The sequence below is a fragment of the Bombus pyrosoma genome, linkage group LG16 (genome assembly GCF_014825855.1).
Source record: "Bombus pyrosoma isolate SC7728 linkage group LG16, ASM1482585v1, whole genome shotgun sequence".
Taxonomy (NCBI): Eukaryota; Metazoa; Arthropoda; class Insecta; order Hymenoptera; family Apidae; genus Bombus; species Bombus pyrosoma.
Window position 1 is genome coordinate 5,819,009 of NC_057785.1, and position 17,463 is coordinate 5,836,471.

The window sequence follows — 17,463 nt, forward strand, 5'->3', positions numbered from 1 at the left end:
TAGCCCGCTATAGTTAAAATATCGACCATTTCGTGGACCCCCGCCCGTCCTCGGACCAATCCCGAGAAAGGCCGCGCCTGCGCCACAGGCAACCCGACTGACATCTCGAAACCGGAGATAGAACCCCGTTTCACGGGGGAGGGACACTTGTTGATTTCCTGGTTCGCCGGCGCCTACGACAATGCGCATGAATCTCACTAATTCTTTTGCAGATGTTTCCTTTATCGATCGTGGGTAACTTACCTACTATAACTTGTCTACTCCATTTCCGCGAACTCTTTCTATCGGTTCCTGTATTACGAACAACGAATTGCTCGTCGACAGGCGCTGTGAGATAATTTCAGAAATTTGTAGAACTTTCTATGGGAGTATGACTTGAGTAGACCTCAGAATTCTTATTGATGCGAAGTAATGTACATGGAATAACTAAATAATAGGTAATTTTCAAATTAATAAAATTACAAAATAATTGGTAAAAGTCCAAAGCTTCGTTAATACTCTGTTGCACTTTTGCAAGAGTGTGCTAGTATTATTGCAGAGAAATTAGCAACATAGCAACCACGATTGTTTGTTTGATAGAAATTTGACTTACTTCTCTCGTTGGTTATTCGTGTAAATTCTAATGAATGTTATTTCCTTCGTTATTTGCAAAATCATTTTGAACATGTCTCACAAATCCTGGAACTCGGGTAGCAGTCAGGCGAAAGAGAAAATCGTGTTGGAGCCGGAAGTAAGCTGCGAAGGTCAAGTAGTAAAACGATCACATTCCGGACGTGAGCTGGACGAAGCGAAGCTCAGGCAGATCTCAACGTAAAATTCATTTGTGTTGTTCGACGAAAACATAAAAAGAATGGAAAATTTTTTAAAAATTCTTATTCGTAGCTTGAGGAAATGCCGAAGCGTGGATGGGACTTTGAAAAGACCAAAAATTAGCCACGTTCGCAGACTAAAGACGCAGAATTTAAAAGTCCCACAGATCTCCGAGAAAATTGTTAATATCGTCAACATTCTGCAACACGAAAATTTTCTGGACGTGGTCGATCGGTTCTTTAAACCGAAATCCAACGAGCAACCACGTAGCAAAAAGTCACAATCCGAAAAATCCAATGTGAGCAAGAATCTTGACTGCAAAACTAAAGTGCTCGTGTCCACTGACTTTCATAATAACACTTTGTAATTTGTTAAAAATAAACAGTTTTAACCTGCGAACTGGGTCGTCTCTTAATTAAGAACTTAATGAGAAACTCGTAATGACAATTTCGCAAATAACATTTCTTTTCAACAAATAAAATAAAATGAAATTTCACTTCTCCGATTAACAGAGTGATAGATTAAAATTGTAACTTAAAGTGAAAATATTTTTGCAATACGTGCCATTTCATTGCACATCTCGCTTGAAATTAGCCATGAACATTCTTGTGAAACACATACATCACGATATCAAAAATATTTCTCAACGTTTTATTTACAATAAAACTGTCTTCGATCGATAAAATTCGATAAAGTGTGCATCGTCTAGCGTTGCCTCGCTAGCTGTCGCTGCAGCCCTCGTAGAGTGCAGGAACATAAAACCAACTATAATTCGACTATTTTCTCATGTGTAATTCTACGCATCAAGGCAGAAAGAAATATTAAGGAATTAAATTTTTAAACTGCCCAGTTTCCAGACTGCCCAATTTTAAAAAGGTTCGTCGACTAATTCATTGACCTAACCTAGTCAGCTAACGGTGTATATAAAATTTGATTACTTATAACTCGATAAATAAGCTTCAAGTGACGTTTCAACGCGTTAACTTTCTTCAGTGCTTTGATGTGTCTACAGTCACTCACAATATCAACCACTGTTTTTGAACACAGTGTCAAATAAACAAGGAACTCGTCATAAAATCTTTACACTTCGAATTCCTGTTAGCATTGTACCATACAGGCTTTCAGCTTCAGAGAGACAATACCAATCACCACATTTGTTTCCACAAAATCAAAGCTTGCTCTCGGTGTCGTCGTAGATTATTGCAGGGTTCGAGGCAGCCCATTTCTCCTTGAAAGCTAGTTCCTCCTTCTTAGGCCTGGTCTTCAAACTTTGGATACCAGCATAGTGTTCCTCGATCTCTTTCAGAGATCTGCCTTCTGTTTCTGGAAGGATGAAGTAAAGGAGTGCTCCTCCAACGAAGTTAATTAAAGTGTAGAAGAGGAAGGTTCCTGGAAGAGACATCCCGTTGACCATGTACAGGTACACTTTGTTGGCGATGGAGTTGAAGATGTAGCCTATGGATCCAGCCATTCCTGTTGCGCTGCTTCGTACCTGGGTCAAAATTGGAACATTGTCAGAAGATTAGTTTCTCGCAACTTTCTGGCTCGAGTCGTCGTAGTTAGATAATTTTGTTTACCTTAGGTTTGCGTTAATAAAATAGGCATACTTTCACGAGGGAATCCTTAGGTTAAGTTAGGATGATGTTAAGAAAATGATGGACCGATTTCTATGCAGGAGATTTTGGTTCCAGTTGTGTTTGCATTACGTTTATGCTAAATTGTGCTCATGATTGACTGAAATTTGCGTTGGAGAGACGGCGAACCTACCTTTACGGGAAAGACTTCACCAGCTAGGACCCATGGAAGCAGCCTGATGCCAGCATGAGATAGAAAGGCAGCTCCAATCAGCAAAGTCATTGGAATCCAAGAAATACTCTCTGTATTGATCATATCAGCCTGAGTCAAATAGCCATAGATAGCCACCAAACAGAAACACAAGCCGGTACCACCGACTGAAAGGAATGTCAGCAACCGCTTGCCGGTGAAATGAATGGCGCACACAGAAAGCAATGTTCCTACCAATTCTGCTAGGCCAAGAAATACAGCAGCCGTGTATTTGTCTAGAGGCGCGTCTAAACTGTCAAAGATCAATACAGCGTACGTCTGAAGAGTACTGGTTCCTCCAAAAGCGCCAATGCAGAAGGCACTACTGACCAAGAGGAAAGGCACGTAGAAGGTTCTCTTGCCGAAGGATTTCCAGATCTTTTCTTTGGATTCTGTTGGCTTCTGGACATCTTGACAGATGATTCGGAGCTCCGACTGTACGTGGATCGGACTGACCCAACCGCGAAGCCAACAGAGAGCTCGCTCAGCTTCCCTTTGGCGGCCTTTCGCTGAAAAATTGTTTCACGACACTTAAATCGGTGACTAATTTAGACTGCTAATTCATACAACAGCAACAGCGTAATTGTAATGTAACTTGGCGACTCTGACCCTAACTATAGGCAAGTTATGAGCTGAACCGTGGAGACTATGAGTCTAACTTGGGCTGAACTACAAAGTCCATGAGATTAAACGCTAGAAACACCGGTCAAAGTCGTCATACTACATATTTTGCGGCTCAAACGTAAAATAATTTGGATCGTAAGGAAGAAAGAGGATTTACCAACAAGCCAATAAGGACTTTCAGGCACCAGGCAGAGGGCAACTAAGCAAATAAGTGGATAGATGAGATTGATCATGGTGACAATCCTCCAATTGCCTAATTTGCCACCCAACATCTGCGTGAAAATGCCCAGGATCACAGCCATGGTGGAAGTGGCGGATAGCATGCCACGTAAATGGGGTTGCGTCACTTCTGCCACATAGGTCATCACAGGTGCTTCTAGGAGACCACCAGTTAGACCAGTCATGGCCAGTGCTATAAACAACATCTCAGCTGTCGTCGCGTAGTAGAAGATGATCCACGCTGCTGTAAATGGAATGGTAGTCAGCATCATGGTCCTCTTTCGTCCTAGGAACTGCGACACTGGCCCACTAGCGAAGCAACCGATTGGGACCAGGAACAGATTCAGGCTACCTGTATTGGTATAAGGAGAATGTTTCATGAATTCTAGTCATTTATGACCTTCTATGAGTTTACGTAGTCGATAGACATGAAAAGCTGGCTAGATATAAGACAGAAGTGAAAGGAATTCCACTGTGGAAGCCTAATTACTAGCCAGACGTCCAAATTGATGCTTTAAGTCAGACTCTAAAGTCAGATTTCCTTTCAAATCAGTTTTAAATCTTGTGGCCCAGTCAGTTGGACTTTGATACTCTGAAACCAGCCTAGTTTTGACATTTCAGGCCAGATATTAATTCGAGTCCTGTTGATTTTGGTGCTCCATATTCAGCTCCCAAGTCGATCTAAGTTTCAAGGCAAACAAACAACATGCTCACTTATCCACGTCAACTCCTCCATAGTGACCGGGATTTCAGCGTTCTCCTTTTGTAGTTCTGGGATTAGAACCGTGGAAAATCCCAATGTTGAACCGAAGGTGAGCATGAGCAGGTTCTTCGCGCTGACGGCACAGAACTGTGGAAATGCCTGGCGTAGCCTCGACGTTGTCAGACCCTCAGAGATGCCATTTAGCTCGGCAGGTGATGCTTTCTCGCCATTGCTAAAACGCAAAACAGAATGACGGAACTAGTAAAAGTGGTTCAATAAAAGTGCATGCCAAACCGTACGAATGGATTTCTGTCTGTAGGACCCAAGGGACCTGGCCCGTCAGCTAAAGAAAAGATAGCGTGTTTGATATTTGGCATCGAATGTTCTTCAGTAAATTTCGTCAAAAATGATCCCATCTAGCATTGTTGAACAAAATTCTGTGTTCTATTTTTGGAACGAAAGATACTTCGATAAATCTTTACAAATCATCCAAGCTCTATGTTTACATCTAACGATGCAGACAGGTGAATCAACGACAGATGGGGCCCAAATGAGCGTAGTTGGATGGACACCCAGTCGCAAGTTTAATTCCATTGAACGTGATTTTCTTTCTTCGACGAAACTGGGTTAACAACGATTGCGCAATGGTTATCCAATCGCCCAATTACGTTCCACTCGGTCGGGTTCCATACATTAAATGAGTAATTTAAAACCCGTAACCTGAAACCTGCCCTTGCTGGCTCCGACAAATTTTCCAACGCATCCTAATTAATGGGTTGGCAACTAAGTGACTGCGGATCTTGTCATTAGGTTGTAATGACAAAATCCGCAGTCACTTAGTTGCCAACCCGGTAGAATCGCAATTGAGAAGGTGTGGTATCTCTTGAATAAAATTATTACAAAATTCTTGAAACATTCTTCCGGATGTATAAACTTTGACGAAATTGTACGCGGAAGATTTATGCTTCCGAAAGATGGTAATTAAAAAATTGTACAATTTCGTATGAGAAATTATTATTTTTAAATTTTACAGTTTTTAATATTTGTCTGTAATTTGCAATAACGTTTTTGCTAAAAAGGGAAAAATTCACGTTGTAAGAAGATCCACGCTCGTCGTTCACCTGTGCCTAGCATCATCAGTGGCTGGCTTTTACACGTCATTGACATAGTTCTCTTTTTGCGTGAAAGGAACCGGAGGCTCTCGACTATTGCGGTTGCATAAGCGATGCTACAAGTGCGTTCTCTCAGTTTTTGTGAAATTTCAAATGACAGGTTTTCCAGGTCAATTAAACAAATAAATACGTCGACTTGCTGGAAATTTCGACAATTGTATAATTCTATTTCTTTTAAATTAAAAAATCAAAAATATTGCTTTTACCGGTCTGAAAGGCAGAAACATTGACCGGATGAAATCTGAACTTAACTTTTATCGTAGAACGTCTCAACATAAATGATACTTGAAGCAAAATAATCGATCATCCTTGTTATCAAGAATTACATTTGGTAAACAATTTCTGAGACTTCGAATTATCCTCTTTCAATCAATAAATTCACTATTTTTCATATTTTTGGAAATTTTGTCACGAAAGTGGATAAGTTGAAACATAACATTAAAAAATGACATAAATGATACAAAGATTATTTTATCACATCGTACAACATCGAGAATACATATTTGATGAAAATATCTCATATTTTGCTTGCGAATAATAAATCACTATAATAAATATTTGTTATATTCACTGTGATTATAAATAAATTGTTTATTGTACTTTTAATATGAAATGTAATTACCCTGGGCAAATTATGGTTCAAAGATTATAATAAATCGAAATCATAGGATTAATAAAATAATAGTATTATTAATAATAATCAATAATAATAATTATTAATAATAAAATGATAGGATTATGGATTGTTTCCAAAATTTAGTAATTAAAAAAAGAGAGAGATATATATAAGGTAGACAAAATTATTACCAAAATAATCTGATAAATTGAAAAAAATAAGTGTGAGGCAGACCTGTTTGTGTCTACTCTAAAATTTAGAAAATGAGATTCGCAGCAGACAAAGAGAAAATCACAACTTGCATTAAAACGAGTTCTGTGTTGATTAGATCGCCTGAGGGATCCGGTTATGCAGTCATACAGGTGGCTGCACGTGAAAGGAAAAGTGGCACGCAGAGAAGTATAGTACACTTCCATCAGTATTATTAAATATCGTGACTAGACTGCGAATGCTTCTTATTTTTATATTTCATTTACATGTCAAAAGGAAGCTCTGTTCTAACATCGATATTATTAACTACCAGTATACTTAATATACTACTAGTATACCAAGTATATTAAATATACTAGTAGTTAACAATATCAGTGTTAAAACAAAGCTTCCTTTTGACATGTAAAAGATATACATTATATACTACTAATATACTAATATATAAAGTATATTAAATATATTGGTAGTTAACAATATCAGTGTTAAAACAAAGCTTCCTTTTGACATGTAAAAGATATACATTATATACTACTAATATACTAATATATAAAGTATACTAAATATATTAGTAGTTCACAATATCAGTATTAAAACAAAGCTTCCTTTTGACATGTAAAAGATATGCTTAATATACTACTAATATACTAAGTATATTAAATATACTAGTAGTTAACAATATCAGTGTTAAAACAAAGCTTCCTTTTGACATGTAAAAGATATGCTTAATATACTATTAATATACTAATTATATTAAATATATTTGTATACTAGTAGTATATTGAGTATATTAGTAGTTAAGCATATTAATAAATATACAATAAATATTTAATAAGCAATATGATGTATACAAATTTAATTGTAATATCATTATTATATTATTATTATATATATAACTTAATATTGTCTATCAATTTAATATTATAAGTATATTTAATATACCTATTAATATACTTAGCTAATAGTGTACTTAATATACTTAACTACTAATAGAGTGACGGCAACATTGTTAACTACCAATGCACTAATGTTAATATTTCCGATCGCAATCGTCAGATTTCAATTTTGTTAATTCTGACACAATTCCTGTTCGAGAACTCGAATAAGCAAGTGTTCGCATACCTTTGAGCAACAGCATATTGAAGGTTCATTGGGCCAGATTTGACCCGAGCGCCGAGCATAGCGCACGAATGGAATCGAACGAGGCGCCTGTAGCGTATCAAAAGATTAGCGAAAATAACTCGTTACGAGCTTATTATCTTCTTACGCCTATGCGATATATATTTCTGGCGCGATAAGCATAATTCCATGGTAATATTTACGATCCTTATTATCCTTGTTCTACACGCTGATTTTATTCTAATCGCGTTTTATATCGTTTTATCAATGTGATTTCAGGTCTACGACGAGATGAATTAGGAATTGCTGCGTCATTTCGATCCGCATCGTCGAGTGAAATTGTGAAAATAATGCTCCCTCTATTAGTTACAACGTAATTACACGATGTTTCCATGTATCTTTTACGATAGCTACGCGATGATGTTTAATTAGCTCAATGATTGTTTAGGATATCTTGCTTTCCTCTCTTTAAAGAAATGCTGTTGTGTTTGGATTGTTCTTTGTGGAAATGCTCGGTCAACGCAAGATTGGCTCTTAATAACGACGTTTTAACAAGCAGCATGTAAACTAATGCTTATGACATCGTCATAAAGCTTATCGACATTCCTATGGCATTCGAGGAGCACGCGTTTCTCTTATCATGGATTAAGAACACAATTTCTGATATAGCTAAAATGATAATAATCTTAGCTAAGATTTCTAAGGATTCGCGGCCATCGATTGTAGCATGGTACTACTATCTGCTGAGATTTATATTTAAGTTAAAATAAAATAAAGTTATATTACGTGTATTACACGTGTACGAACGATTTGAAAACGAGCAATAAATCATATTAAAGACAGCTACTGATAGCGTGAGAACGAGACTTTTATAATCGTAAACGATAACGTCTTTTAATTTTTTTTTCTTATCTGAATCGCAATTTTATTCTTCATTCAGGTTATGACTCGTGGTGCGACACTAGCGCCACACGTGTCGATTACTAGTTCGCGATATGCATATTTATCTATATAAATAATTGCTATTGTATCCCTTCAATTACTTATCGCTTTTCCCTTATTTATTATCTATTTTTCAAATATACTTGCGATTATTGAATCCACTTATAAATATAATGAAAATCATATTTTACAAATTTGTAGTTTACGCGAAAGTTTCGTCTCAACGTTGAGATATAATATTGCAGCGGTAATCAAATATATATGTTTTGTTTGCTTAGATAAATAGGGGATTGTAGTGATATCTTGATCCTGTTCGTACTTCGTAATTCAGGAATTAGTTTTATCTTGAGGAATATCGATCGATTTAAAAGTAATCGCGTTTATATTTCGTCGTTACCTAACGACGTATCGTGAAACAGCAAAAATCCTGATTATTTTCACAGAATCGTAAGACTGCAGACTTTTTACTCCAACTGAACGATTTCTTTTGTAACGAAAAATAATATGAAAGATAATAAACGACAATAAGGAAGATAATTAAAAAAATGTAAAGGTAGATGTGTAATATACTGCTATAATATTCAGTCTGCCATATTCTACAGGCATTTCCTTATCTCTTTTACAATTTGCAACTTGTTTTAGAATTGGTATCAAGTATGCTTTATAGCCATTTATTACAACAGATTGCTGCATTCATTGTGATTATATTTATGTTGATCGTGATTATGTATATCTACTATACATTTGTAAACTCCCTACTGTCACGTTCCACTTTGTTTAAACGAAACTTAAATCAAGCAATTCATCATGAAGAATCATCGGCCAGAAGTGAGATAAAAAAAGCAATCTGAAACCTGTGAGAAAGTAAATTTTCATTATCCATTTTGACCATTTACATCTATCATAATCGGTATTTGTACGTGACGCCATGTTGATACGACCTTCATGGTGTCTAGTTACCGTCATAATGCGTCATCGTTGAGGGAAGAGCCTTGAATGCATCGAGTTTCGTGAAAAATTCATGGACCTTGATTTAAAGAATCGCAGGAGAAAAATGAAGAAAAATCTGATTCAAAAGCAGATTCAACATTTCGATTCGAACTGGTCGATTCTCGAAGTTGTACTTTCAAGAAAATTATTTTTCAGTTTAATTGAATTTTTTAGCTTCCGAGCCGATAATATTGAGAAACTTTAAAAACTGATCGATTTGAGGGAAATTTTTTAATCTTGATATTCGCCGATAGCGATATTTCTATATTTGAGAATTTGCCAATTTATAGCAAATCTATGGACTTGACTGATTTTTCACGTTTTTAAATTAAATCATTAAATCTTTTTTCAATTTTGAACAAAGATTCCAGAGAGAGGATTTTAAGGATTTTAAAAATTGACCAGTTTGAAATTGCCAATTATCAATTTTCTAAAATACATCTTTCTATTCTTCTAAGGAAGTGATTCACGCGTATTAGAGCAGCGGTTATCGTCGCTTATCTTCACTTTATCAGTTCGTTAATCCAACTTTCCACAAAATTCGGCTGCGTACGATTTCCTTTGATGCCGCGCGCGTGCTCCGCGCTTTTCATTTTCCCGCGATTTCTTCGAACTATTACGAACGGATTATTCGGCTTAGGGAAAACGACAGGTAAATTCATCTTCCGATTTCCTTTCCCCGTTTCTCCGCCGATGATAATTTTTAATGGCATTGATCAAGTCTCATCTGCATCTTACAGTATATTTTTACCCCAATCAACGCGAGCACGCGAAGAAGGAAATGATCGCGTAATTGCTCGACCAAGGACGCACCTGAAGAAGTTCCAGTCACTTTTTCTCGCTCATTGTGAAACGATATTTCGCTTTAAGACTCGTGCACGTTTAAATAATTTCCAGTCTAAAATAATGCATCTAGGTTCTCAGACGTACAAACGAAATTTTTTCGTTTGATAACGTTGCATAAATCGTATTTCAGGTCTGCGAATATTAAAAAAAATCGCAGGTACAATGTTCAGGTAGAAATAAAGTTACATTCGTTGTTTGTAGAATAGCTATATATCACAGATCACACGTATATGTAAATTTTTCACGAATTTCATCTTTTAGTTGATCAATTGTTCAACACAGTGGAAAGGGCATTATTCTATTTGTATTCTGTTAACAACGCTCCACAGTTTTCCTCATAATCATAGAAAACCTAACACTAACCTAACCTATTTGTATAGTTCGCTTAACAATGCATATTCTAATAGCCTGCAGATGAAGCATGTTTTTATGCAATTTTATACGACTCAAAGTATTGATCAAACATCGATAACCAATTAAACGACACGCCAAATGACAATTGTCTTTATACGATTTAAAATTCTAGAAAAGTACGTGCCATTTGGATTGCCATTTTGCTGGCTAGCCACTCGTGGCCTCAACTTGGACTTCTCAAAAATATCGTTGGAGTCCTTTTAATCCTTCGATGTCAGCAGAATCCTTTTGATCCTCTTAATCCATCGAATCTGTCCCAAGTTTGCCTCGGACAAAGAGAACAGAAACTAATGAAACTATTGGGTTGGCAACTAAGCGATTGCGGGTTTTGTCATTACAACCTAATGACAATGTCCGCAACCACTTAGTTGCCAACCCAATAATAAGCCAATTGGCCAGTTGCGTCTCATTTAAAAAATGCTTTGCCACGAAAGACAGCAATCGTCACCTGTCATTTTTACTCCGCGGATTCAACGTCCGAACCATGGTCGATTGTATCAAAGACGAGTAAAACAGATGTTAAGCGATCATTTCGTAACGACGATCGACGATACGAAGGCGAGGATCACGTTCCGAGAAGCTCATTTGCTACGGATGATCGTACAACGTTTTGATTATTGTCGCGAGATTTTCCTGTTTGGTGCGAAACGTAGGGCAAACAGCAGCACGCGTGTTATTAGGAAATGCTGCAACAGTTAGCTCGTTCGATAGTTTCCAGGAATGTTAATTCTCTTCAAACGGGGAAACACCGCTCGATCTTTCTGTTGGCTTTGAAAATTAAGCGTTCGTCGAGTCATATCTGAGCCAGTAGCACGTTGCAACGTTAAAAAATATTTCACGTTGGTTTCGTTGCCGAAGCCAGAATAATGTTGAAGTATTACAATTTTTAGAGGAATTAACATTTTATCATTTACTGATTAATAACAAGCTATTGACGGAATAAAAAAGTTATCGAGACACAAAAATAGCTTTAATTTTGAAAGTTCGAGATCAGGTGGGACATAGGTTAGTTAGGTTGGCAACTAAGTGATTGCGGATGTTGTCATTAGGTGGTATTGACAAAATCCGCAATCACTTAGTTGCCAACTTTTCTCGTTGTTTTTGTGTCTTGCGTTTCCTGTCTACACCGATGCGAGTCCCGTATGTCGTGACACACCTTGTATATAGCACAGAAAAGATTCACTGAGATGATTCTAGCAACGGTATTCCAGGCTAATTAGCCTTTTGACGGATTGGCTATCTTATTTGATCGACGAGAGCTTAATAATAATCCTGATCGATCACCGATAAGGTGTTAAACGAACATGAATGAACTTATGTTTCGTATGATACGTACGAGTTGATGCCAGAAGAAGATAACAAGTAATTGTTCTGGTCTTAACCTGCGATTAATTGGGCTAAATTATCTAAGAAGCTAGCAAGCTTCAATCATCTGAAATTCAGTAGATTTAGTTGGAAGATTTTCATTTAGAAGGAAAAAGTAGCTTTATTTCTTATTTCCTGTATTTTCTATCTTCTTCTTCTTTTACGATATTTTTCAATGGCTTATTTCATAATATAACTGCTAATGCCTGTTTTCTACCATAATTGACGATGTTCTCTGTAAAATAATTACAATTGCCTGATACAAATCTACAACTTGCCATTATAATATAACTTAATGACTATACATTGATTTTTGTACAATTGATAATTGTACAACGTAAGAGTCGTTCTGCGGGTTGATATTTTTTTGTAAAATAAAAATCACACGATCACGACATCAGCACTGTGTTTAATTAATTTTTCCTCGCCATAGAGGGTTGACCAAGTATCCAATTGAATGGCACAGATATAGCAGAAACAAGGCAAGTTAAATACCTAGGACTCCACTTGGACACACAATTTACATGGAAACAACATACTAAATCAATTATAGACAAAATACGGATAAAAAGCAGACAGATGTACTGGCTAATTAGTTGAAACTCTAAATTCAGCATAGAAAATAAACTAAAAATCTACAGAACGATAATAAAACCAATTAGGACGTCGGGAATACCACCAAGTGGGACAGCAGCAATCAGCCACATAAATAAACTAGAGGCGCTACAATCGAAGATACACAAAGGAGGATATACACAAAGGCTTAAAAATACCAACGGTCAAGGAAGAAATTGCTAGGTACGCAGAAAAATACAAGGAAAGAACGTCTACACATCCAAACCAGCTGGCTACTGAAGCGAGCAAAATTCCCATAGAAAGAAGACTAAAAAGAAAACACTTCACTAACCTAACTAAAGAAATAAAATAGTCAAACTGGAAGATGGTATCCCGTAGCCATCTATATGTCATTTAGTACTAAAATTAGAAAAATGTACTAAATCTCCAGCTGGATATATTGTAAAATACAAATTAAATAATAATAATAAAAAAAAGAATAGAGGGTTGTAACTACGAATAGGTTTCTCTGGACCAACTTGGCTCAATTCACGTATCGTAATGATATTCGTGTGTTGTTATTATAAATCGGCCAAAATATCCGCATAAGCACTCGTTGGTTTACGCGATATCGTAATCCGATACAACAGCGCACTCGAATGGAACGCTTTGTTATTATTAATGTTGGAAGCTTGTTTCATGTTCGATGACTATTTATCGAGTGTTGCTCATCTTGATTACACGTAACCGTACGAAAGAATGTATAACAGCCAGAAGCATAAACTAAAGCGATACGAGAAGAATTACACGATGCTCGATGCGTGATAGAATACGCTCAAAGTGAAAGTAACTGTTTGTTATGCGATGCAAAGAATGTCTCGAATGTTACACGTATCACATGGCTAACAAGTATCGAATTTTCTTCATCTTTTTCAAACACTTTTCACACATTTCGAATTTTCAGTGCGTTTGCAAGTTCTAGCTTGCCAAAGATTGCACGTTTTATAGGTTAAGGTTGGCAACTAAGTGATTGCGGATTTCGTCAATACCACCTAATGACAAAGCATTGACAAAATCCGTAATCACTTAGTTGCCAACCCAATTGCTTTAACTGAAAAGGTCGAACCTTCGAACGCATTTCGACATATTTCGTCCACGCAATTGGGAAATATTCGAATTTCGGAAGTTTTCATGCGAAAGAGTTCTAAAATTTTGCATAACTGAAGATTTTAATAACAAAAGTTGAACAAATTTGCGATTTAGCACACTCGGACGTTTGGAATCTTTTCTACGCGAATTTCTCAATGCTCCAACGTTTAGAAATGTGAAAAACCTTCGAAATCTTTCGAATTTTCAACTTTCAAATGTTTAGACATTTGGAAGTTCAAGTATTCGAAGTGTGAAGTTTCGAGATCTTAGAAATTTGACAAAATTAAATTAAAATTCAAAATTTTTTCTCCACAGCGTTCAAAGTCCTTGTTCCTGATAATTTACGATTTCCAAATATATTGACAAACTGAAAATACCTTACAGGACATTAAAGTGCAGCATTCACGTGACCAAAGTTATGGAATACTATCGCGTTACGTAACAACCTGCAATAATATTGCCGGTGCTATGAGAAAAAGAGCTGCGAGAATTGCCTTTTGTTCTGACAATGAGAATTTTCGTCTGATTATCCGTGATTTTTTTTAAGAGAAAGAAAGAGGACCAAGTAATTATTCCTATAAAAAAAAAGCAGCAGTGTTTTCCATAGAAAACAGTAGTTTTTCCATAAAAAAAAAAAAAAACCAGAAGTATACTATCAACATAGAATCATGGAATAAAAGTAAGTTGTTTATCAAACGTCGAAAGGAGTATAAAATAATAATAATTCAATATTCTCTCTAATTTGGAATTTTGTAATATTATTCTCTTAGCAAGTTGCTAGCTTTTTGCTTTCACAACGACAGCGAAGAATAAGATAAAAAATACTTTACGATCTGAGTGATAAAAAACATGCTAAAATGATACGAATTGCTTGTTCAAACTCGCATTTCTTAACGAGAAGAATATTGTTAACATATAACAATAATGTATCGATATCAACAATAATGAAAAGCCCAGCATTAAAATCAAACGAATATCAGGGAATGAAAGAAGCGATTCTTAAATGAAAATCCCCATAGAAATTGTCCAATTTGGAACTTTAGAGCAAGGTATTTAGCAACGATATTATTTAAATAGTGATATTATATAATAAACATCGTCAATAGCATTGAAATTATTAATAAATATTTTAAAGAAAATATCGGTAAATTGAGATTCTTATCGCCAACAATTTATTCGTTTCAGGACCTGTATGCAGCGAATTGGAGGAATATTTGTCAAACAATATCATCAGGAAATTCAGCTTTTTTCTTTAAAAATTGAATACAAAGCGCCTGTATTATTCGTCCTTCGAGTGCCAAGACATTTTTCTGATAAAGTTATCAGCCAATGTACGATATATTGGATCATGGAAATAAGAGCGGTCGATAATTTGTTTGAATTTTACTTACGTATTTACAAGACACCATGTAAATAACCGTTAAACAGAATTATCTAAGCGAGGAAGGCAATTATTTCTGGAGATTAACGAGTTCGTTAGATATATTTATTCTCCTCATTGCGATTCACACAGACGTTCAACGTTAGTAGAAAATTTGAAGAATTTACAGACCTGGTGGTATCGTTGTTTCCTGGCTGCGCCATTCTGAATCGATAGTGTACACCGTATATTACTGTTCTTGAGCTGTTTTCAAAATTCTTTCACAAGCGCATTCTTCGTTTCGCGCGTTCTGCTCCAGCTACTACGCCGCCAAACTTCTTCTTTCTGCTTGCAAATAACGTTGGAAGAATTCGGCTAATCTCATGAGATCCTGTCAGGATTTTCTTCCTCTCAGATCTTGTCAAGATTTTCCTCGCAAAAAATAGTTCAGCTTACTCTTCCTCTGGGAAAAGGAATCGAAGACGATTTCACGAGTGACTAGGTTCGATAAAGAGAATTTATGTTCCACTCGTCTTCTTAATCCTCGCCGATTCACATTCTTCTCATCCCTTCGTCTTTCACATCTTTTACAATCACCAGAATCGTGCTGTCATTTAAAGTAAGGCGTTAGAAAGTGTTGCAAGAGCTTCCGTTTGCTATTCTGTTTGCTATTCTTCTTATTCCAACATCGCGCGGTTCTCTTCTAATCGCACAGAGTCCAAGAGTTCCAGTTTCGTTGACAAACGACAGAGCGATATTTGAAAAGTTGCTTTCCTCCGATATTTTCTGTAACGATGATTTTTACTGTGTCAGCTTGTTAGCTTTGATCAGAGCCGCAGGATTTACGCGTACGAGCCGAATATCCCGGATACTTTCACTTCTCTCCTTCACCTTGCGACTTCCCTTGCTCGAAAATCCTAGCGTTGCAACTGTAATCCGCGTGTATGCGCCAGCCTCGCGTTCAAATGTTTCCCAAAGCCTCGTCGATCGTTCGCTCGCGTGCCTCGCTCGTGACTAAAATTCCGACGTTGACAAGTTGCAGTTGAGAAAAGACACTGGAGGCAGGTCAAACGACCAGATCGCCTTGCCAAGCGTCGATCGCGTCCAACGACGAAGAAAACGGCGATAATAACTGTCTTATGGACAGTGCGGGATGCGAACACCAGGCCTGGTTATCTTCTTTCTCGTATTTACGTGGAAACGCGATTTCCCAAGCTGCAGCCAGTCGCCTGGTCTCTTCGGCCAGGCCCGAGTCTCACGGGGCAACAACGAGCGTTTGCACGACTACTTCCGCTTGCAAGCCGAGAACACAGCCAGCTAGTCCTTCGCCCGACTCTTGTCAGACACACTAAACTGTTAATGAAAACGAACAGCTCGAGTGCACCTTCCGATTCCTCCTCCACCAAACACGTTCGCTTTCATCAACGAGCACATGTGACGGGTCAGCCTCAGTCAGGCGAATATCAGTCTGTCGCACCTCCAGCTTGCCGCATAGTCTTCGCGCAAATGAGGAGATCGGTGTTTTCCAATCCTCTTTGCAAATTGATCAGACCGACGCGGGGAGAGACGAGCGGCAGTGGAAGACAGCAACGTTGAATTTAGAGTTTGGGACAAAGCGGATGACTCGGAGGCTGCTCGTGGCTCTACTGGTAAGCTGCTAATGCTAGTTGGTCAGCTGGAGTAGACGTCTTGGCTTGAAATATTAGAGTAGGAAGAGTAGGTTTTGGGTTTTGTTCGATTATACGCATTCTCTTCAATATTGCACTGGATAGCAATATTTGGTGTCATGTTTCACTCAAATTGGATGCTGTGAGGTATTAGGAGTAGCATTGTTAGTGTTAGGAATAAAATATATTAGTATGTGGCTTGGGAAGTGAATTCATATCACACTGAATATTTATGTGTTGAGATAACTCAAACTGAGCCATGCAATGTGTTAGAAATTGTTCTTTCTACTACAAGTTCTTGGTATTCTAAAGTTCACTGATACTGCTTGTGGAAATCAGTGGGCCACAATATCAAACTGTATGTTTGTCTGGAGTTGTATGTAGTTCAAACTGTTGGAAATCACATCTTGTATCCTCTTTGTTGATATCCTGAAATTCGCTCAAATGGCTTGGAACTTTGTTGCATCGAATATGTAGAATGCAAGCTTGAACTGGTTCACAGAAGATTTGTTTGGTAAAAGGGTTCTTACTGCTATCTTAAAGATCATTGAAGAATATTGGGAAAATTCAAGTACTATAATGTCATGCTCTCAGCTACAGGTAGCTTCATTGAACTAGATTTTCTTCTATCAGGAAAAGTGTCCTCTTTAGTATCTTAGAATTTATTGAGTTACTTTAGAAACTTGAGTCTTACTTTGGAAGTTGAATGTTGATAGAAAAGGTATGATACATGCTTTGCAACAATTTATCTTTGACTACTTCATTGTCCTGATAATCAATTAACACAATCTGACCATCATTGGATTACTTGAGCAATCTACATATATAAGTAATGACAATGTAAGTACGTAGCAAATGCTTATTAATTAATTTGTGTATTA

At 37.0% G+C, this 17,463-nt stretch overlaps 2 protein-coding genes and 1 long non-coding RNA gene across 9 annotated transcripts; 2 read left to right on the plus strand and 1 right to left on the minus strand.

The window, feature by feature from the left end:
- The first annotated feature begins 96 nt into the window (after window positions 1-96).
- LOC122576556 lies at window positions 97-1,949 on the plus strand. The gene is made up of 2 exons (XM_043747025.1): window positions 97-810; window positions 883-1,949. The coding sequence occupies exons 1-2, from the start codon at window positions 623-625 to the stop codon at window positions 1,175-1,177; spliced, it is 483 nt and encodes a 160-aa protein (XP_043602960.1). The 5' UTR covers window positions 97-622; the 3' UTR covers window positions 1,178-1,949.
- On the minus strand, window positions 1,448-17,158 carry LOC122576553 (facilitated trehalose transporter Tret1-like). 5 transcript variants are annotated; one of them, XM_043747015.1, is made up of 6 exons: window positions 15,807-17,158; window positions 15,108-15,701; window positions 4,192-4,412; window positions 3,416-3,829; window positions 2,578-3,143; window positions 1,448-2,302 (listed from the first exon to the last, which is right to left on the minus strand). In XM_043747015.1, the coding sequence occupies exons 2-6, from the start codon at window positions 15,137-15,139 to the stop codon at window positions 1,979-1,981; spliced, it is 1,557 nt and encodes a 518-aa protein (XP_043602950.1). In that variant the 5' UTR covers window positions 15,140-15,701; window positions 15,807-17,158; the 3' UTR covers window positions 1,448-1,978. The 5 variants fall into 5 exon arrangements, with proteins under 5 accessions (XP_043602950.1, XP_043602949.1, XP_043602953.1 ...); XM_043747014.1 differs by having other exon boundaries at window positions 15,108-17,158; XM_043747018.1 differs by lacking the exons at window positions 15,108-15,701; window positions 15,807-17,158 and adding an exon at window positions 13,933-13,962.
- Window positions 7,348-15,098, plus strand: LOC122576557. Of its 3 annotated transcripts, none has more exons than XR_006319792.1 (5): window positions 7,348-7,486; window positions 7,574-13,315; window positions 13,940-14,234; window positions 14,326-14,604; window positions 14,741-15,098. It is a non-coding gene; the product is annotated as an uncharacterized LOC122576557 (long non-coding RNA). The 3 variants fall into 3 exon arrangements; XR_006319791.1 differs by lacking the exon at window positions 7,348-7,486 and having other exon boundaries at window positions 7,576-7,667; window positions 7,743-13,315; XR_006319790.1 differs by lacking the exon at window positions 7,348-7,486 and having other exon boundaries at window positions 10,923-13,315; window positions 13,871-14,234.
- Window positions 17,159-17,463: the final 305 nt, after the last annotated feature.

Bases quoted from the DNA above. Each gene is read 5' to 3' on its own strand.
- LOC122576553 (XM_043747013.1), bottom strand. From the start codon at position 7,356: ATGCTCGGCGCTCGGGTCAAATCTGGCCCAATGAACCTTCAATATGCT. The intron at 3,830-4,191 runs GTGAGCATGTTG...ATACCAATACAG, and splicing joins GGAGGAGTTGACGTGGATAA to GTAGCCTGAATCTGTTCCTG. The intron at 3,144-3,415 runs GTAAATCCTCTT...ACAATTTTTCAG, and splicing joins AAGTCCTTATTGGCTTGTTG to CGAAAGGCCGCCAAAGGGAA.
- LOC122576556 (XM_043747025.1), top strand. From the start codon at position 623: ATGAATGTTATTTCCTTCGTTATTTGCAAAATCATTTTGAACATGTCT. The intron at 811-882 runs GTAAAATTCATT...TCTTATTCGTAG, and splicing joins AAGCTCAGGCAGATCTCAAC to CTTGAGGAAATGCCGAAGCG.